The sequence below is a fragment of the Halyomorpha halys genome, unplaced genomic scaffold, assembly GCF_000696795.3.
Source record: "Halyomorpha halys isolate HHAL.00 unplaced genomic scaffold, Hhal_1.1 Scaffold360.1, whole genome shotgun sequence".
In the NCBI taxonomy this organism is placed as follows: Eukaryota; Metazoa; Arthropoda; class Insecta; order Hemiptera; family Pentatomidae; genus Halyomorpha; species Halyomorpha halys.
In genome coordinates, this window is record NW_027110685.1 from 276,360 (window position 1) to 298,651 (window position 22,292).

Below are 22,292 nucleotides of genomic sequence, written 5' to 3' on the forward strand. Positions count from 1 at the left end.
TTCTGAGTAGTTTTTAATGATAAAATGTCATTGTGTCAAAAATCTGAAATAGCTTTGATTTTGAATTTTTTTTAGAGCTATTGAGCGCTTATCTTTCTCAACATTCCAGAATGGGGTTGGCCTTATCAATTTTGACTTTTGTGATAAGTGTTAGTATAAGCACCTAAGTTTGATGTATCGGCGTATAACAATAAATTGAAACTCATAAATAAAAATGCTTGCTAATAAACTTGCTTTCGTAACAGGTAAGTTGATACTCTCGGGTTAAATGTTTTTTAAGTATGCTAGTAGATAAACCTACCTCGCCAATATATCTTGCTAATTTAATAATAACGATATGATTTTTGTCAAAGAAAAAAATTTTACTTATAGGAGCTGGTAGTGGAATTGGAAGAGCAACTTGCATAGCTTTCTGCAGAGAGGGTGCTAAAGTAATTGCTTGTGATAAAAATGCTAAATCAGCACTAGAAACCTTGAACCTTCTTTCAGGTATTAACTTTGTTATTACTACAAAAAGCAACAATCACTCTTTGATGGAAAAAATATTCATTATTTTTCCCAGATTTTGTAGATCTTTCTATTTTATAAATTAGCTCTTTTATTATTGACCTTTTCTGTACTGGGTTGATTATATGCTATTACTGCCCTATTTAGGAAATACTGGATAGCCTCAAATCATTTAAATAAAATATTAACTTTGTTAATTGTATCTATGTATACATTAGATTATTTTCAGTATTTATATGATGCAGTAATCACTGGCTAGCAATATTTATAATTATGAATAAATTATCATTTAACTCAGACATTTATATTCAATAATGGTCTTATTTAATTTGACAATTGCTTTAGATTTACTCACTATTCAATTTATTAATATGGTAATATGGATATAGGCTTGTGTGAAGAAAAAATTAATAACCAATGAAATCCTTTCTTTAAACTAATTACACTATCTATGCTAAATATTTTTTTTCTCTAAGGATAAATTAACATGATTAATAAATGATATTTTAATAAGGTTGATTTGAAAACTGTGACAAACGATGGAGAATCTCATGGTTATTTAGGATAATTTATATTATTATTTTCCTTTGTAACTATGTAACATTGCATATAATCTGTAGTTGACTGATGAGTGGAAAGTTAATTGCAATATTCAGTTTTAAAACTGATATTTAATAAGTCAAGATATTTGTATAATTAAAAATATGGGTGATTTGGCTGAATCATTGATTATTGGTCTCCCCTCTCCCACTCCCTATCTCTCTCTCTCTCTCTCTCCCACCTCCAAAAAAAAAGTATCTTGAAGTAAATGGTGGAAGTAAAACAAACTATTGATTTAAAGCAAAACTTTAGTTCATAAAAATATATATATATATAGTTATTAATGTCTATGCTTGTTATGTTTGTTGTGCTATAGTGAGAATGACCCGTGATTATGAAGCATACCTTACCCAGATCTATCTTCTGTTTAGAACCAGAATCCCATTTGGGTTTAGAGGTTGATGTTAGTGAAAGAGAATCTGTTACTAAGGCTTTACAGGCTGGTTTAAAGAAATATTCTAAGCCTGCTAATGTTGTCGTCAATTGTGCTGGTATAACAAGGGATGATTTTCTACTTAAAATGGACCCTGTAAAATTTCAAGAAACCATAAACGTCAATCTTACAGTAAGTATGTCACATCTAATATTATTGTTACCACAATCAGTTTTATGTTATAACTTTTTGATTCCCTCAATTTCTAGGGGACTTACAATGTTGTAAAAGAAGCATGCACAATTCTGGTTGAAGAAGGTGAACCAGGGAGTATTATTACTGTAGGAAGTATAATAGGTCAGATGGGAAACATTGGACAAGCCAATTATGCAGCAAGTAAAGCAGGTGTTGAGGCTTTGACGAAGTCTGTTGCAAAAGAATTAGGCATGTATGTAATCATTTGATGTCTCAATTTTGTATTTGTACTTATATCATCTGTTGTTAATTTTTTCGGTCCTAGAAGTTTCAGAAACATTTATTCCAAGTTATTTTATTGAAGAATTTCATTTTATTAGTTTCATAACTAGCAATTTTTTTATAATAATTATTTTAAAAGTAAATATTAATTTTGTCACACCCTCAATCTTACTAACATAACTCTAAAATTTAGCTTAAAAAGGATAAATGAATTTCAAAGGTTTTTATTTTATAATAAAACTTAATTTTGCTTGCTATCTAATTAAACTGTTGGGTGCTGCTTCTTAATGTTGATTCTTAATTCTTGATGTACTTCACATTACATTTTTAAGCAAAAATGGGTTTTATTATGAAGTAATGATTGAAATCCATTTTTTCAAAGTTAGCTTTTCGAGTTATGTAGGATGCAATATATATCTGCTTGACTTTGTCATTTGATCAAATTTAAAAAATTTATGTTCACAATCAACTGTACATGTTCTTTTATCTACATGACTAGCTGCCGTTTGTGAATCATTCGCATGATATATTGGTCAGTCAGCAAATGGTTCATTTCTTAGATTTTTTTTTTTTGTTTGAGATTAAAATAGTGAGTCAAAAACATTTTATGATTTTCCTCTATAGTAGTATGAAATAACTAATTGGCCACCATTTTGAAATTAAAGGAGGACTGGAAAAATGTTTATTTTTCATGGTTCATGATGAAGGTAATCTTCAAAATTGATGGCCCAGTCATTGGTTTTGATGAACTATAGCGTACAAAAAAAAAACTTTGAGAAATAACATGTACTGATAAATCAAGGCTGTACATGTTTGTTGTATCTCATATGACTTATTTATCAATGTAATCTCATAAACGACAATGTCTATAAAGTTAATATTATTAATGATGGCTCTGTTTATGCTCCAGTTGTGCAATAAGACTGTCTTTAAAAACATTTCGAACTCTCAAGTAGTTTGAAGAAAATTATTTCCAAGAGGGTGAGGGTGATTAAAATTGACTCCAACAGTCACCTAGTATTTGGGTTTTACATAAAATTTTTATGTGTGTATTTATTCTTTTAGAAGCTAAATATTTATTTCTAGTGTTTTGTTTTGGGGGAAAATAAAAACATTTTCAGGAAATAAGAAGCGAGTACCTCAGATGTACCAGTGTCTGTTCTGAAAACTGCTAAATGTAAGAACTCACTAACAATCACTACTCCATATAGAATACCAAAACTGTTCAGACGAGTTTGCTAATATCTATTAATTGTTGGTAATAATATATTAAAAAAATAGACTGTTTCAAAATCTCTCATCTGGAACAGCCCTGATGAAGCTCTACAGAGTGAGCTGAAACATCTGCAAATAAATAGTTGCTAACTATTTTTTGTTTTCTTTTGACCACTCCCCTGACCATCTTCTTTATAATTTGAAATAATACGGTCAATAATATATATATATATATATATATATATATATAATGTATTTATACCTCTATTACTTTTTGATCATATTAATTATGTTAAGATTAATTATTTATTGCTACTAAATTATGTATAAAATATTAAAAGTAAATTACATATTGACAAGAATAGTTAGAGGAACCAAATTTTAGTGGAGAAAATAAATTAAATTTGAAAAAATTGCCAAGATTCAACGAGAAATTTTTTCCAATCTGTATCAATTTCTCATATGATATTGAAATATTATCATGGCGACAAATTTTATCAGAAAAAAAATACATAGAATAACATTCCTGTCGGTTTTGTTTTTTTTCAATAAAGTGAAAGAATTAAAAATACATAATAATTACAGTTTTTAATGTTGTAACTGCCACAAAGTAGACTATCGTAGTTTCAGGCATAAAAACGATGAATGCTGGACAGTCACTGGTACAGGTGCTGTACCAATTTTACTATATCTATTAGCTCAGTTGTGAGAAAGACCTAAATGTATTTTCTCAGCCTTTCTGTTATCTATTAGATCCTGATCAAATTATTTGAAATATTATAATTTACTTATTTTGCTCTGGTATAGCCTGTGTATGAGTGACATATATAGGTTAAAAGATATTTCAAAAGATTTTTTTATGTTTTAGGTTTAGGATCAGGTGTAATTCTGTGATACCTGGTTTCATTGATACTCCCATGACCCATTCGGTACCTGATCAAGTAAAGAAGATGTTTTTGAAGCTTATACCTCTTGCTCGTTTTGGAGAACCTCAAGGTTAATAGAACTTATTATTAAATTAATTTTTTTTTAATGTTGGTTTTATATCTTTTTTGATAATTTCAACAGCCACTGGAATGATGAATTATGATATTGACGGAGATGGTCAGGTTTGTGTTCAAGAAGAAATAAACAGTTCATAGCTATTTATTCATTGCACATGTTTCGACCCAAACTATTAGTCTTCATCAGATCAAAAGATTAAAAGATACCAAGAAAATATAATTAATATAAGAGTAAAAGAATGATATAAAAAAAGGCGTAAATCTGGAAGTATTCAAAATATCAAAACTTAAATAAAATAATATGGAGGATAAAAATGATTAACTAACTTAATGAAGAGCCGTGAACTGATATATCAGGATATATATTATTGAAAAGATCTATTATTTTAATAAACTAAGGAGACATAATAACTGACACTGTAATTAATCATGAACTGATAATAATAATAACTGTCTAAATAATACAATGGTATTAATTACTGTCATTTATTGTGTCTTCTTAGTTAATCAAAATGATAGATCTATTCAATAATATATATATTGTAATATGCTCTTTTTGAGTAAATAATATATTTTGAAGTATAAAGGGTTTATAAGATGTTTTATTTATGTATCATTTTAATATTCATTTGTTTTGTTTATCCAAAAAGCAAGCTAACCAAGTTTCATTGTTTATAATAACTTTGTGAGTCAAAAAACAGAACCAAGATGGCGGTACGTATTCTTCAGTCAAGTCCGTTGAATCAAGGCCATGTGAGCAGATTCAAATATCATAAAAACTATTTTAACTTTTCCCATCATAATTGAAAATACAGTAAATTAAAGGAAAAATAGAAATCAAGAAATAGTGCTACAGAATAATATTCAGAAAGTAAATCATTTAGAAAAATCCCTAACTGTTGTACGACAATCGATGTTTACATGTAACCTCAAGGAAGGTTTTCATTTTGACAAAGGACAGTTGTGTCTGTGGCCCCAAGGAGAGATGATCTCTCAGTATGAAGAGGTCGTCATCAATTTCTGTCAAGAAGGAAGCCATTTTTGATGCTAGGACAGAACAATAAGATTAAGAACAAAGAAGACACCAAGGAATCAACAAAAGAAGATCGTTAGGATATAGAGCTTGGTTAGTTTTTGTATACATAAAGTTAGATACATGTGTAAAATAGATTGTAATTTAAATTAAGAGAAATTATTATAAGTATCTCTATTCTGATTGTCTAGCAACCACACGCCCTGAGATTAAGAGTCTTTCTTTTTATATAATAAAATTATATTATCTATTTGACATTAAAGTTATTAACTTGAACCCAAGTTATCTTTTATATTTGAAAGAAAGTTATAAAACGATCCAAATTATTTTTATTTTTTAATATTTTTAAAAATTATTACAATATATATACATCTTTATTTATCAGTTCACTACTATTCATTATGTTAGTTAATCATTTTGGTATTTATCTTTCTTCTCCATATTACTTTAAATTTTTGATATTTTTTATTCCTCCGCCTATGCATATTCTTTTTTTTTTTTTTTTTTGTTAAAGCCTTTTATTCTTTGTTGCCTCTACTTTCTTTGTATCTTTTTATTTTTAGTCCTGATGTAAATATACATTGTGGATCAAAACATCAGCAATGAATAAATAGTTGTGAATAATTTTTTATTTCTATTTGTCCACATCCCCGACCATCTCCTTCAAATTCACATAATCAATTATCTACATATATATGATCATGATATTGGTTTGATCTATAATATAGAATCTATATCTACTACATCTTTGTCCCAAGAACAGTTTTAGAAGTTGACCTACAAATATACATTTTATGTGGTGTCTATTAGTGTATGAAAAATTTTGAATTGTATATATTTTGTATATGAGGAGAAAATGGTCGGGGTGCAGTCAGCAAATAAACAAAAGCTTATTAATCTGTGCCAACATTGCAACAGGGCTTAGATAACAACCATCACTGAGAGAAACATAAAAATAAAAGAAAATAGTAAACTAATAAATTTGAAAATACAAAACAAAGAATAAAGTAGAAAGTAGTTGATTAATAGCAATACATGTAGATAGTAGTTGATTGATAAAAATAGAAGATGAAATATGGTATAATATTATTGAACTAAGAATTATACAAAATAAATGATGAAAAATTAAAAAACAGAAAGTGTTGAAAAAATAAACATACTGAAAAGTGCGGAAGAAAATGTTCATAATTTATTTTATATAATTCTTACTTCTATAATATTATATTTCATCTTCAATTACTATCAATCTACATGTATTGTTATTAATCAACTACTGTCTTCTTTATTCATTGTTATATATATTTCCTAATTTGTTTGATTATTATTTTCCTTTATTTTTATGTTTCTCTGAGTGTTGGTTATCTCTTTTATTTTAGCTCTGGTGAAGCCCTGAAAAATTCAGGTCGAAATATTGTTTTTATTTATTTGTTAACCGCACCTCCCACTATCTTCTCATATTAATCTATGGTCAACTATTACACCTCATTATATATTGTATAGTTTTTTTATTTGTATATTATATCATGCTGTATGTGGCCGATCTGAATCAATATAAAAAAAAAGTCATTTCAAAAACCTACCTACAAAAAAATCTTAATCGAATTTTAAGTTTACCTATTGTTAAAATATTTCTCTTTGAAATCAAAGAGTTTACATTTTTATTGAAAATGAATGAAACTCAAGTCAAACAAAATTGTGTTCATTACAAAACTCGTAAAATTTAAAAATAAGGTTGAAAATAAAATATTTCTATTAATTAAATTGAATTTATATGAAATAGAAAAAGGTAAGATCAGATTGATTTAGTTTTGCATGAATAGGTGACATAAAGTCTTAATATGATATTTATTTAAGGTGAAGGTAAATTTGTTAAATTTAAAGGCGATATTATTTCACCAGTTTTAATTTATGAGCAAACTGTTTGTGTTTTGGCTTTCATGCCATCCTCAGGATTAAAAGTTTTATTTGCATATTCTAGTATACATTCCTTAACTTGACTTTTAAAGTAGGGCATGTTTCCTGAAGAACATAAAATATTATGGAAGCTAGAACATAAAATATTTAATTTAGAAATTAAAATTGGCAAAATAATTTTGCTTTAAAATTAAATCTATAAGTTAAGAAATGGTTTTAAAATTGAAAAAGAATAATTTTCATTTTAATCTAATGTACTTTGTGTTTGATATATTTCTTGGTTTATTTTATCTGCTCATTATTCCTCATATGTTTTTGTTGCCCCACCTGGGATATTATTATTTCTAAATCACGCTTCAATTAAATAAATTTAACTAATTTACTTTGCTATTATTAATTAAAACTTCATTACACTAACCTATATTAGCACAGTGGAGGAACTGCTCTCAAACAATTGGGGTTTACAATTTCACAAGTTCATGGCTCGTGTGATACTGGGATCCTACTATCTAAATTTCCAGGACTTATAATTTTTTTTATTGTCCTGGATAGATATGATTGTCTTAAGTATCTTGCTGTCCTCTTGGCAGTCAAATGATCTACAAAAACAAATATTTCTTACTTTTTTAAAATTATTCATGAACTTGGCATATTTTATTTTGAAACTCTATAGATCAGAATTCCATTCCATGAAGTACTTTTTATGACTAAACTTTATTATCATAGAATTAAACTTTATCATAGAATTAAACTATGAAGTTTAAAATATTTTCTATATTTATAATGTTTAAAATAGTTTTAGCTCTGACATTAAAGTTTTTAATTAAACCTTAACTGACTGAATCCATATGGTGTTTGTTAACACATAAGTGCGTTTTAATGGTCATAATTTTAAACCAATCATCAGCTAATAGTTTACTAATAATAAAAAATTTAAATAAATAATACAAAATACTCAATTATATACAAACACTCAAATAAATAAAATTAAATTTACATCTTTTTATTGACTTCATTACAATAGTTGGTATAATTTCTTACTCAGAACTATTTCAACTATTCAAAATCTTTTCACTTACTCAGATACAATCAAATATTTTTAATATTAAATGACTTTTAAATATCCCTACAAAATATACATACCAGTAGGATGATCAATGAATGGGGTTTATTTTCTCAAATAATACATTTTTACTCTTATTTTTTATTAATTTGAGAACTAACCTGATTATTTTTTAAGAATAATTCTTAATTACTACATTGTTAGCGATCTGAGGTACTAACTGCCTATCCTGCTATTATCTTGTATTATGTTGCAATGTTTGTTTTTTTACTTACCTCATTATCTATTTTTATAGGTGAGTTTAACTTATTAAAACATATGGTGTAATTAACATGAAAAAATTGGTATCATTTATCGATAGATATGATTATTTTACCATACATTTCAGGTTTGATCATATCATACAAAGAATTATAATTACATTTTTTATTAAAATTATTGTTTTAGTATAAAGACTTTTTAACTTGAACGTTAATTGTAATTAATAACACTAATTAACATAAAATATGCTGAGGTAGTATTGATCACCCTATATTTTGCAAGTCACCCATTATATGTTAATGAAGTTAATTTTTATTATACTAATCCTTCATGTAATCTTAAAGTTAATTAAAATTTTTAATGCTTGCATTTCATTTAATTTATGTAATTTTTAATTAATGATAGCATATACAAACGGTAAAATCGTGCTTACTAAGAAGTAATCCATCTTTCAATCAAACTATATAAAACTAATATTAATTAATTGAGAACAGACTAAATATTGATGTCATATTGTTGTTTATTGAAATATTTATGGTATTTAATTTTATAAATTTCTTTTTTTTGTTAGAGGTGGCAGAAGTTATTGCATTTTTAGCTTCTGATCGTAGTTCCTACATCAATGGAACCTCTGTTAAGGTGAGTGGGGGAGTATAATGCTCTCTTTGAACAACTGTTATGTTCATCTCTATTTTTTTTAAATTTTATGAGGCCATAATAAATAAAAGATTGTTGATTTTTTTCTCCCTTTTTATTTTTTTTTTCCTTTTCCCTACATCATCTGCGTGATTAATGTGTACATATGAGGGCATTGTTTCTCTAAGTGACAGCGTTCCTTATCAGGTTTGATTTATTATATTTATTTTATTTTTTTCTGAGCATTATATTTCTTAATTTTGCAATATTTATTGGACTGACTTGGCACAGATTTTAGCAGTAGTTGCTCATTCGTTCATTTGATAGCGTCATAAGCGTGACGTTTTAAAAATTTTGTACATTGCATTTTAAATAATATGGCTTTCTTCATTTGTGTTACTTCAGTCATACTCAAAGGTTATTCTTGTAAGTATTAATTTATTTTTCTTGTTTGCACTTATATTTGAATTACAACTTTTTATTGCTAAACATAAGGCTGTTAGGAAAATTGTTGATTGACCATCCATAATTAATAACAGAAAGATGGTTACGGTTTGGTCAAGAAACAACTCAAATAGTACAAAAATTATTTAATAAGAGATATTGTTTCACCCCACTTTGCAGAGCTTCTTTATGACTTACTTCCTAGACTTAAGTCCTGGAAAGTGGGGCGAAATTAAATAATTTTTATAATATTTGAGTTCTTTCTAATCTGTACCCAGACCTTCCTTTTATTATAAGGCTTTTAATTTTAACATAATATAGTGTTGGGTAAACCTTTTTTTAAACTATAGCTCTCATATATATTTTTTAAATATATTATTATTATATATACATTTTTTTGTGACAAAATTTTTCCTTATGGCTTAAAGTTAGTTTACATTTTTAAATTTACTCCTGAAATGTTTTACCATGATGCTGTGGTCTGTAAGAAATCATTTCTATGTGACACTTGAAATAAATTGGATTGACACTTTATAAAACTACATACGGGTGGTAATGACAAATTTTAGTTGATTTTAAATAAGAATTACTCACATAGTTTTCTGAACTTTTTTTTAGCCTGTATCATATATTTCCACGTGAATCATGTCTATGACATATCCACCTTTTGTGTTGCAGATTTAATCTAAATAATGAAACTTGAGAAATTTCATGAATTTTCTATACAAGATTTTGGTTCAAAATTAATGAAATTTTATATTATTATTTATTAGTTTTTCTTTTATATATCCATTAAAAGTTTTGTTCTCTTCATCAAAATTGATGGATTAATATCTTTCATTTGTTCTTTTAGTCCATTTGCATAGTGAATTTATTCAGCATTAAAATACTATACTAAGTATATGAAAAGGCCAAAGGTACCAATAAATATCTTTGAGCTCTAGAAGTAAATAAGTAATGTTGATGTTTACATTTTTTTTCTTCTAATTTTATGGAACATGTAAATTATTTATCAACTTATAATCCCACACTACCTATCCATTATCATTTAGTTACAGCTGTAGCAACATTACTAATGGATTTGGTGGATAGCATGTTAAACTATTTGATTCATTGTTTTTTTATTAAGAAACTGTACTTTACATTTTTATATAACATCAAGAAATAGGAATAAAGAATATTTGATGCATCATGTTATGTTACAATAGTGTAGGCAGGTATCAGGGGCTTCTATATGGTCACCAAATTTTTTTTTTAAGTTTACTTGAGACAGTCAATATACCTCTGTGTGTCTTTAGATATCTGAAGTGACCCAATTAGATTAGCCACTTTACAATTAAAAGGTTTTAACTAATGGTTATAAAATAAAATTACCTTTGTCTCTATGAATGTATTTTATTTCAGGGTATAATAGCCTTCGTTTCCAAGACAGATTTACACGCTGAAATATTGTTTTGTTAAATTAATTTGGGCTACCAATCCGAAAATACATTTGTATTTGTGTGTAAATACATAAGTGAAATAATCAGCCCTCCCTTACATAGTACATCCCCGCTACGTGATTTAACGAATGATAAGAAATCGAAATATTTGTTTGGCCATTATCGTCTTAGTAATCATGTATATGTGCGTTACGTCTTTTTTATTTAATATTGCTGTAAAACCACTAGTTTGCAGTCATGATCTGATAATTACAGGAAGTAGCTATTAAGTACTTGGTACTACTAGGTAGAAAACTACCTCGGTGCTTGTCTTCAATTATTTTAAAGATGTTTTCAATTAAGGGTCTGTTAAATGGAGAATGACGTCATGCAACAGACTAGCTTTGTCTCTGTTTTGTTTGTAGTTGTGTTAGGTTGTTTTTTAGTATTGTTTAGAATGTTTTAAAACTAATAAAGCAATAGATGGTAATAATAATGTAATGACATTTGTCAATTAGCTCATCTTGACTCTCTTCCTTACAAGCTAGAAAATCAACAAGACACTCAGTAGTCAAACTTTCGAACAAATTCTCTTTTCTCTCAATTTAGGCATGTTGTAATAAATTACTTTAGTCAAAACTTAGAAGGCAACAATTATATGAAGTTTTGGAAGGAAAGATTATAAAACGAGTTGCTTGAAAAATCCGCCAGGAGCTCTTATATATTTGGAATTTAACATGACTTAAAATAGGGCTGCTCACAATGCTATATATATATAACATTTTAAATTTAACACATCATCATGAATACCCCTATGATTTGGTTTTGCATTCGATTTTTGATGTTTTTAACATTTTAAAGGTCTCTAACCTAAGAGTACGACTTCTGTGAGACGCAACTCACTGAATCATTTTATTCATAAAAAATACCATCACATTTCTATGATAAAAAAATACATACTCTATGAGCATTACATAGTTCTGAGTTTCTCAGCTCCGCGTCAAGCGTCCTTCTCGAACATCAATTCATTTATTGTATGTGTTATTTATTTATTCCGAGATTTATGTAATAATTCTCGGTCAAACGCTGGTTATCTTCTTGGACTTGAAGCTCTAGGAATTAGTACTGCGTCATTATCACTGTCGTCTGTGGTTTGTGGATCAGTGAAAGATCCTAGAATTAGGATTAGCCAAATCCTATGTTTTATTTAATTGTTTTTGTTAATATTTTGTCTGTATAATACGTACTCGAGAGATCGATCAGATAAAGAAGTGAATTAGGAGTGAAAATTAAGAGAATGTGAGACAAAAAAAGTGTCAAAGAAAAGTTATAACATCAAATGATACATTGGCTCTGAGAGATCTAGTGCCTGTTTAATGAAACAAATAACTTGACCACTCAGTATATCTCTCATTTCGGACGTGACCTTTGGAGTTTTAAGTCAAAATACGTTAATTATTGTTTTCAAGTCAATGATTCTCATTCAAATAATTAGACCTAAATTATTTCATAAACTAAGCACACATATAATGTTAAAAGAACAAATTAATCAGAATTAAGATGACAAATAATAGGTCCAATGAAGAAAAAGAAAATTAAACATGAAAAGTAACTTTGATTATGATACATATAATAGAATTGAACAAACTAAATATAAGCTGTTTTTTATGACTTTGGTCAAATTTGAATAAATATATCTTTCCATATACCAAGGAACCACACTTATGATTTAGAGAAATATAGGAAGATATCAAGAGATTCGAAGTGTGACATTATAGACTCTCGAGAACTATTTAAAGTTAGCTGTTGATATTCGAGTGACCTTGAGAATATGGGGGGGATTGGGGATTACATGACAGGTATTAACAAAAAAAATTAATTTGAAATTTTAATAAACGTGTTGAATGATTGTGGATTACTACATGATGTGTATTTAAATAAATCCACTTACTCAAGAAATAGAAAAAAAGGTTTACCTTTCCAGCCCATGAAGAGGCAGGAATTTATTACTTCGTAAGGAAGTAGATTATTGATAAACGATTGTAAAAGGAGGTTATTTGGTCAGTAACACACTAAACCATCAGCCCCCCCCCTTATCCAGTAAGTGAGTAAGTTGACTCTATAACTTCATTAGTTAATTGATTGACATCCACGTTCCTTCTAAATTTCTATTTGTTGATTGTTTATCATTTTTTTTTTGTTTTTTTTTCGGCCAAGACTCCCATTGGAGTCCTTTACTGCCTAACCATGGTTGGGGGTCAAAGTTCTTCATTTTGTGGGACCGCCACTCAATGAAAAAAGTCAATGTCCCAGGCCGGATTCGAACCGGCACCGCCAATAGACATTAAAATTGGTAAGACTGTCTCTTAACCACTGAGCTATGGGCGGCCCGATTGTTTATCATCCCAATGTTCATACATTTTTTAGATCCCAGGCTCAGTCTTCCATTACAAAAAAAATATTTTATATCTACCTACCCCGTAGAACTAGAGTAAATAGAACATAATGCTTTATTTCCTATGTATTAAAAAAGAATTGGATTAATAAAAACATTTTTCTTCTTATTTTTGACTCCATTTCATTCACTGGGGAGTTGTGCCAGGTAGGTTTTCTGAGTTTAACTCCCCCCCCCCGAATTTCCGCATACACTTTTTTTTTTTATAACCCCCTTCCTGGTCATTTTTGACCTCCGCCTCAACCACCTGAGCTACGGAAGGTCCTCTTCAGCATAAACTACTTCACCTTTACTCACGCACCCCAGGCAAGTATCCCGAACCCGAGACTGAGAGATAGGAGCTACTCACTAAGCTACTTTACTCCTCAAATAAATTAATAAAATCAACCGGTACTTATAGAAATGAATAAGTAAAAAAGTGGCAATGAATTGTAATTCCTCTGGGAAGAGCGTGTGTGAAATTTGATCGTTGTTTGTTACACTCCACAGAGAATCCTGATACAATCAGACCAGTCTGTGGCTAAAACCTGTAGCTAGGGATGTTATTTACTTGTTTTTGTTTGGTCTCAATGAGATAAATTTCATATTTGAAGATATCGCTGAACTTTGCCAGATCCGTTAGTAAAATTTATCGTATGTTTTGAGTGTCACATACCCGGTACAGCTTCGTTGGCCAACACACAGTCTATTTCATATAAGGCCGGTCATGTCATCTCAATAACCGTTGAAATAAAACATTCAACAGTCTTTCGTCTTGTTATGCGACGATGTTTTTGCTCTTTCCGAAACTTAAATGAAGCCTTTCAATCAAGAAGACACAATTTTTAATTAAAGAGTTTAATACAAGACGCATTATGTCGTTTTACTATTGACTATTACTTCGACATTAGAAAATGGCCTCATAATTGTTTTCCCATGTTGTTATTTGAATAATTTTCTCAACAAAAAAGAAAACAAAGTACTTTTCAAGCTTCATTGTTAGGCATTGCCGATGTCAGATAGCACAAAAGTATAGTGTCATGATAATAAGACGAAATATACAGATATTGGTGCCCAAGTTGGATAACACGTCCGTTCAGGCCTCAGCAGGTTTACATAAAACTAAGCCTCCTCCCAAATATCAAGATGTCATAATCTCACAAGAGGAGATAATAGTAACACAAAACATATTAGAAGGTACAAGAGGAGATCATAACAAATTTAATGGGTGGTTTGCCGGTTTCTAATATTTTTTGTGTTACGATCTCTGATACATTGAAGTTGTGGCATGTCGTATATCGAGCAACATACTCGCTGTGAGGTCTGTTTCCAAAGTAAGATGAGAAAGGCTAGAACGGAGGGTGGGTGTGGGGGATTCACGCCGTTTTCCAATTTTAAGTGCTTTTTAAATATTGATCTACTCAAGAATTGAAGCCTCCTCTTTCCATTTTAAGCAAATATTTCAAGAGTGATTTAGGACCGTCGCTAAATTGTGGTTTAATTTCGGCCAATATGGTTGTAAAACTTTCGATTTGGTCGCTCAACCTGTTCATACTATAACTAACATCACCGCCAAAAAAACCACATTGTACAACGTGTGCTGGGTCCCTTTAGCTCAGTAGTTCTCAACTGGAGATCTGTGGACCACAGGTGGGCTGCGGGAGGGTCCGGCAAAACTATTTTTGTGATGGTCAGGGTTGCGGTCAATAAGAACAAATAGTTTTTAACTGTTTAATGTCCGACGTTTCGCCTTCCCACTTTGCAACTATTTTTTTAAGCTATCACTTTGAACAGCCCTGAGGAAGCCCTGCAAAGTGGGGCGAAACGTCGGGCATTAAATAGTTAAAAACTATTTATTCTTTTTGACCGCAACCCCGTCCATCTTCTTATATTTAGTTATACGGTCAACTATATATATTGTGATAATTTATTGCTAAGAACTATTTTATTAATTATGTATCCTAATGTTTGGGTGCTAGTTGAAAAATTTTAACTGGAAAATGTATAATCTAAAATCCACTTAACTTTGAAATTTTTGTGAAGGAGCTCCACTTCTTGAATAAATTTTCGGTTTAGAGGTTTGCAGACTTCTATGGGTTTGGGACCACTGCTTTAGTTTGATGAGCCTGAAGTTCTCTACTCCCCTCGATGAATACTCGATCTTATGTTAATTCAGTTGTAATAGGTTTGAATCGACCATAGCCTTAAGATTAACATTAGATAAGGTAGAAATCTAACTGTAACTATTAGGAAACTAAAATTAAACACTGAATGTACCAGACACCGAAAATTTGCCTGTTGGGTGAGGAGGAGAGGGTGTTATAGTACACGTTAATCCGATAAACTCTTAAGAAGAATCTATATTACCCTCAAGATAAAAATACACAATAACACGCAAAATTTAGGAACAATGAGAAACTACTTCTATAAAATTAAGAGATAAGTCTGACATTATTTATTACTATAATCTTATCTATATTTTTTAGTGATTAGGGGAAGCCGTACACCAAAGGGGCTTTAACCTTTACATTGAGCCAGTCTTCGAGGTTGAGCTCACACTGGATACACCTTTAATTAAGTCATCGACTTTGAATTGCTCACAAACTCTCTGATGATTTCCTTCACTCATTTTTTGATTTATGCAGCTAGCTGTCTTGTTGCAGATGTGCAGTCTGTCGTCATACAAGGTATTTTTACTTATATCACTGCAATATTGCATAATTTCACACGTGTTACGAGTGAATGGATTTCCTATAAGAAAATATATTTTTATCTCGTAATGTATTATAAACTAACTTTGCTTATAATTTAGGTTGTTTTTATTTTATATTAATAGCAAAAATACACAATAGATTTATTTGTATGAAAATACAGAAGTGAATATTCGGTTTATATTTTTAAAGTAGAAAATTTAAGTTGATTGTTTTACCTACGTTTTAATTATACTGCTTTGGCAAACGCTACCTCTTGCACTCAAAGCTGGTTATTGGGCTTACATCATTTGCGCATAAAAAAAGTCGGCCAAGTATATAGATCAGTCAAGGTTCTTTACATGTCTATCTTTTTTATTGCACATATCCCCCCCTTTTTTATTTTCTGAATACTTCATTAGCTTTCTGTCGATTTCTATGGGTTACATAATTACCTATACTTCAGGGTGGATATTTTGTCGTTTGAGTAAATTCTACGGAACAACTCGTTTTTGAAATCCAGGAATCCAGGAAAGATAGTGATGGTTAGGGCGTATACAGGAAAGATAGTGTTGGTTAGGACGTATCCAGAAAATTTCTAAGTGAAAGTAGAGGATGATATTTGATAAAATCCATACTGGACCATGTTAAAACTCATCCCCAACGTTAAGCCAAGTCACACGAATTTGTTTACTAATAGGGTTAATTTAATATATATGTATGTATGTATGAAATGGGTTTTGGTGACTTGTTATCATGGGATAGGACCAAAAGTGTTAATACTTTTATTAACTTACCTTGAGTATCCATTTCCTCTGCAACGGTTGTTCACTATTTTCTTAGTTCCATCGGAAATAATTTTAATGATTCATATCTTGCTGGAATTGTTCTTGAATTAAACTAAATAACTTTTCGAGATTCATATTAATAAAAAAAATATATATATACAAGAAAAAAATAAACTCTCTTTCTGGCACCACAGAATATTATCGAAAATCCCATATTGGTGTGATTGAATCGTCATTCGGCCGTCTTCTCCTAGATTCGCACGAGATAGCTGCAAGTAGTAGACATGCTGCAATATTTTTCCTATGGAAAGGATTAGCCGGTTGTAAAAGGTTGAGCTCTGATGGAAACCTGCAGTTTCCTCATGAAAATAGATTATTCGGACGTATTTGGTTCCAGTAGACGACCTATAAATGTGTCAAGGGAAATAAGTTTGCGATTGGTAGTGGCCAACCCCCACTTAACTTTTGTCTGGTAGTTTAGCCAGCAGGGCTATGCCACACCCCTCCTAGCCCTTTAAGGTCTGTTCCAAAAACCACTTCTTACTATCCAGAACTGTATAGAGCATGCGCAGTTTAGGATTTGGGAGAGAAAACACTTAATATGCTTGCTCTGGACAGTCAGAAGTGGTTATAGGAACAGGCCTATATTCATCCAACGCACTTCTTTCTTGCAAAGTTAAGAATATTTTATCATAATTTAAATCAATTATTTAAATCTATCTCAAAGTAATTGTAAATAATATTAATTTAATATTTGGCGTATCAGCTGTAGTGGACCTGGACAATGATTCAGAAAACCTTCTAACAGCTTTGATAAACAAAGTTGACGGATACATCGATCCTAAAGTCATCGATTCAAAAAATGTAAGTTAGTTCTTTTATTTTCAGTTGAATACTTAATTATTATTCGTGATACATAATTTGTAAATTTTAATTAATATCTTTATGGAAATAATTCTGTTTTGTGCAGGCCACACAAGAACTGGCATATGCCCTTCTCAGACTGGGTCCTGTAATCAGCGTCAGTGGCAACATCACTGATGAAGTAAGAGGATTCACGCTTAGCTTTAGTCTTTCCGCACAAGCAGACACTTTAGTCAAGAGGTAATTGTGAAACATGAGTAGTTACTGTATAAATTACCATCATAGCTGCCATTAATTATTGTTGAAGCAGGGGCTAAAGAGCTCGGCCAAGAATATGTAGCTCAGTCAAATTAGACACTTGACACAAAAATTAAAAAAAAAAAATTGTTTATAAGGGTTATAAAAAATCTTAAACTGAAAAAAAAAGTATTTCCCCCAATTTTGGTTCCAATCGGACAAGCTGTTGTGTAAGGGCGCGATTGCATGGGGCCAGTACACGTTCAAACGTAACCACTTGAAGATTTTTAGTCAGTTAGTTTTAGTAAGACAATCGCGTTGTCAAGGCCATCCCGCGTTGAATTAAATAATATTTTGCGCAGTCATAATTTCTTTCATTGTGTTGAATCACTCCACTGTAGGAACATAAATATCCGTCAGTCCGGACCCTGATTTGTTTACTCTTCTTTTGTTTTTTTATTTCCAGGTTCTAGGTACTCCGAAATGATTTCATTTTTTTCTGTGACTTCGACAACGCCGTGATCATCTAAGTTCATTTCATATGAAACTATCTCGAGCGCCGTTTCACGAGTGTATTTATTTTTGTACAACATATCAAACCGATGTCACCAACATTCTTTTTTCCTTGTATGCTTCAATGAACTTCAAATTTAGCTCGTTGCTTCACTTTTTCTGCGGATATTCCGCGTTTTCTTTTCAAAATTAATCTATTTAAATTACTATGAACAAAATCCTTCGCTATTGGCAACAATTGCGGACGAGCAACTGAACTGGAACGTTCGAAGTATTTCACACGCTTACAATTGATCGCACCAGCTCAGGTTTTGGTTGGGGGGGGGGGAGAGAGGAAATAGGACGACTGGAAACCCACTCCTCAAGTCAGTGGACTGGACCGACTTTTTCCGACTGGACTCCAGTGGTTTCCACACGATGGCCGTAGCAAATACCAATTAACTGTCGCCGGTTGGAATGGATACTGGTCTTGTATAATGGCGACTTAAAGGAAAATACGTCAGCAAATTCGTTTTCGAAAGTAGTAGATGTGATTCGTTAAAATTGATAATGGACCATTTTAACACTAGTCATGAAGCTCATCTTCATCGTTCGAAAAGATTCCCTCATTTAAGTAGATCAAATATAATACGTTTTTGTAAGCGCAAGCTAAAGAGGTAGATGGATTTTGATGAGATTGGTAAGATTTAGGTGTGGCGCAATTGGAATGGGTAAAACCTATGCCTTATAAGTTTTTCTTGTATATCTCTAAAACAAAGGGATTTGTTGAAAAACACATTCTTAAAAAAAAAAAATCAAGTACATTGAATTTGCTAAAAATCTGGTTATATAACTAGATAATATTTTATAATTATATAATAAATATATATTTTATTCTAATTCATGTGGCTTATGGGATATAGAGGGGGGGAATATTAGTCCAGTTTTCCCTTAACTTAAAGATTCAAAAAATAAAACATAATTTTTTTTTTTACATTTTGTGCGTCGGGTTTGGGATGAAGGGGAAAGTTATTGTGATAAAGCAATGTGTCTTATTAGTTTTTGTTATTTTACTCAAAATATTAAAATATAGTTATTCAGAAACATTATCACATGATATAGGTTCGAAAGGCAATATTCTCAGAAAATCAAATTTATTATTACCGACGTATCTTTCATATCATGTTCACATCTAATTCCATCTTGTTTCCATATCATTAATATAAAACCATTAGCCAAATTGATGGCTTTTCGATCGATTATTGCAGTAGGTACATCATTATCCGTTAGATTACCTGCAACATTTAACAACCAGATTATTAGTGTTTGTGTAATAAACGAAGTTAAGAGTAAAATAAAAAATAGGCTTGAAATGAGTATAATTAAAAAAAAAAATTAATCGGCCTAAGGGAGGGGGGAGAGGTTGACTTTTATTTCGTGAAGGTTCCATGGAATGAAATACAAACACCCTTGTAGAGCATCGAAGGGACTCAAAAGTAAACTCTCGTCTCGACGGGATCTTATATACATCAAAGAAAATATTGACGTCAAGAGATGTTGTAATGGTGAATTTATCCAGAAGGTATCTGTTAATTAGTATCATTAAAAATACGGAGTTGCCTAGAGAAAAGAGGACCATTGGCCGCTTACATCATGTAACCCCCCTCGTACAGTATAACTCAGGGCTTGTTTTATCTTAGCCACCCGTTATATACAATGATTTGGTATTTATAGAGTAACAACATTTTACATACACTTATACAAGATAATAATTAATTAACTGGTCTTGTACGAATTTCTTCGAAAGCTTTGAATGTCTTCCAGGCGGCCTTGACACTCTGAGCCTTTTCTGAAAATAAATACTGTTTATGAGATTATCGAAATTTTGAGTTGTTTTTACTTCTTTAGTACCTTGTACCTTTAGTACCACTGACTTCATCCAATAATGAATGATCTTATATTATTTTTTAATATTCCAGATCTGTTGCTGTGGTTGATGATGACGAAGAGCAAACTAACATGGAAATAACTGGAAGTGAAGGAGGAGTTCTGCAGCCTTTGGTCACCGTTTTAGAGCCGTATCTAGTGAACGCGGCTTCCATCGTTTTCAATGGTGTCATGAGTAATATGATTGCAAACTTCATGCACGAACTTTCTCTTCTAAGTAGCACTAATTTGTGTTGATTATCCAGATAAAAAGTTTTGAAAGATAATTGCATTTCTTCGGCTATTACCTTCTCCTTATTAATAAATTTGGTTTACTATAACGAACCTTTGTAATCGACCAAAAACATTTTTTGTCTCCTTTTATCAAAATTTGAAATTTCACGTTTCAAGATATCTTGATTTCTAGTAATAAGATAATACTGATGCTTACAGTGTTCTTCTCCTGTCAAGGTGAGCTGACATGTGATATGTTTAAATACCTTTGAGAGAATTCCATGAATTATGCAGTATATTTTTTTAACAAAATATGGTCTAGTGTAGAGTTACCATTTCTATGAAAAGGGTTTTACTGTGCTGTAGTGAAAAAAAATGATGAGATTAATTTTCACTCTTGATAAAAAAAGGAATAACTTAACAATCTATAATGTGGTTTTCACAGATATACAACTCTAGGGTACATTTTGATTAGATTGACCATGGTAATCCAAGATGTATGTTTTTACATTCACAACCCTTCGACATGAGTGGAGATATAATATCCGAAAAGACTCGAAGAGCTGGAATTAAAGGGACACACATGTTGCAATTTATAAAAAGGATTTCTAAGAACCAGATCATATAAAGTCTATGTTAATGGAAGCCAATCTGTGGAATATGGGAGAGTGGTATGCCGCAAGGAGCTGTCTTGCATCGGCAAACTTAAGTGAATGTTTGATGTAAAATGTTCATGGGACTTTTTGTATGCTGATGATGAGGTATCTATTTGTATGGAACTCCCGAGGTTTAGATCGTATACAATATCAGATACAGCTTGTGATGAATAATATACAAACATGTTTTCCCCAAAATAGATTGCATATATTAAAAGAAAAGACACAATGCATCCTATTTAGTTTTCAAAGTTATGAAGATTTGCCCCACACCGTCATTTTAGATGGGTCACCACTTATTTATATAGATAATATAAATTTTCTTGATATTAATATAGATTATAAGTAGAAACGATTTAGTGCCTATCAACAAGAGTATTATGTACCAGCCCAGCACGAAGTAAGCTCGGAAGCAGGAGCACTCCCTCTGACATTCCATCGACAGAAACTTAGTGCTAAGTTATAGGCTAAAATATATAACCCGCCAGGAAATTCATCTTATGAGTGTTCTATAAACCCTCTAAATAAAATGTTATTGAGCCTAGTAAAAAATCCATAGCTTCTAGTTTCAGCCTCAGCTAAATCGTTCATGATTTTTAAAATAATCAAATAATGATTAGCAATTTAAAAAACAACTTACCTCCTCAAGCCATATTATCGCCTTTATTTAATATTGAATTACTCAAATTAGTTAAAAAAATTGAAAAATATATATATTATGTAAATCATCATCAATACATACATAGATTTAAAACAGCAAACTCAACATCTTGTGTTATAGATATATTTTTTTGTGGAGGTGTTATTACGCCTTCACAAAAAATATATATATATAAATTGAACAGCTTATATTCTACTTTCACAGCTAAACTGACAGCCATCCTAAAAGGACTTCAGTTCAGAATTTTATCTATTGAAAAAATAATATTTATTTGCTTAGATTAATTGTCTTATAATTAAAATGTTAAGAACAGATATTCTGCCATTTTGGGAGAATGACTTATATATAAAGAATAAATGGTA

The 22,292-nt window shown here is 30.5% G+C and overlaps 3 protein-coding genes across 8 annotated transcripts in view; 2 read left to right on the forward strand and 1 right to left on the reverse strand.

The window, feature by feature from the left end:
- The first annotated feature begins 12 nt into the window (after positions 1 to 12).
- On the forward strand, positions 13 to 9,191 carry LOC106681696 (estradiol 17-beta-dehydrogenase 8). Of its 2 annotated transcripts, XM_014422154.3 has the most exons (6): positions 13 to 245; positions 373 to 489; positions 1,479 to 1,672; positions 1,750 to 1,928; positions 4,041 to 4,168; positions 9,019 to 9,191. In XM_014422154.3, exons 1-6 carry the CDS (start codon positions 215 to 217, stop codon positions 9,102 to 9,104), a joined length of 735 nt encoding a protein of 244 aa, XP_014277640.1. In that variant the 5' UTR covers positions 13 to 214; the 3' UTR covers positions 9,105 to 9,191. The 2 variants fall into 2 exon arrangements, with proteins under 2 accessions (XP_014277640.1, XP_014277641.1); XM_014422155.2 differs by lacking the exon at positions 13 to 245 and having other exon boundaries at positions 370 to 489; positions 1,424 to 1,672.
- Positions 9,192 to 9,348: 157 nt separating this feature from the next.
- Positions 9,349 to 20,666, forward strand: LOC112210943 (uncharacterized). Its single transcript, XM_024361602.2, has 5 exons — positions 9,349 to 9,509; positions 15,869 to 16,069; positions 17,627 to 17,724; positions 17,831 to 17,964; positions 20,433 to 20,666. The coding sequence occupies exons 2-5, from the start codon at positions 15,994 to 15,996 to the stop codon at positions 20,635 to 20,637; spliced, it is 513 nt and encodes a 170-aa protein (XP_024217370.1). The 5' UTR covers positions 9,349 to 9,509; positions 15,869 to 15,993; the 3' UTR covers positions 20,638 to 20,666.
- The window catches only part of LOC106681695 (protein zer-1 homolog), a 34,572-nt gene continuing 31,870 nt past the window's right edge, over positions 19,591 to 22,292 (reverse strand). For all 5 annotated transcript variants that reach the window (XR_010843804.1, XR_010843805.1, XR_010843803.1 and 2 more), the window contains exon 12: positions 19,591 to 19,748. The gene's annotated coding sequence lies outside the window, so the exon portion shown is untranslated. The remainder of the gene's footprint in view (positions 19,749 to 22,292) is intronic.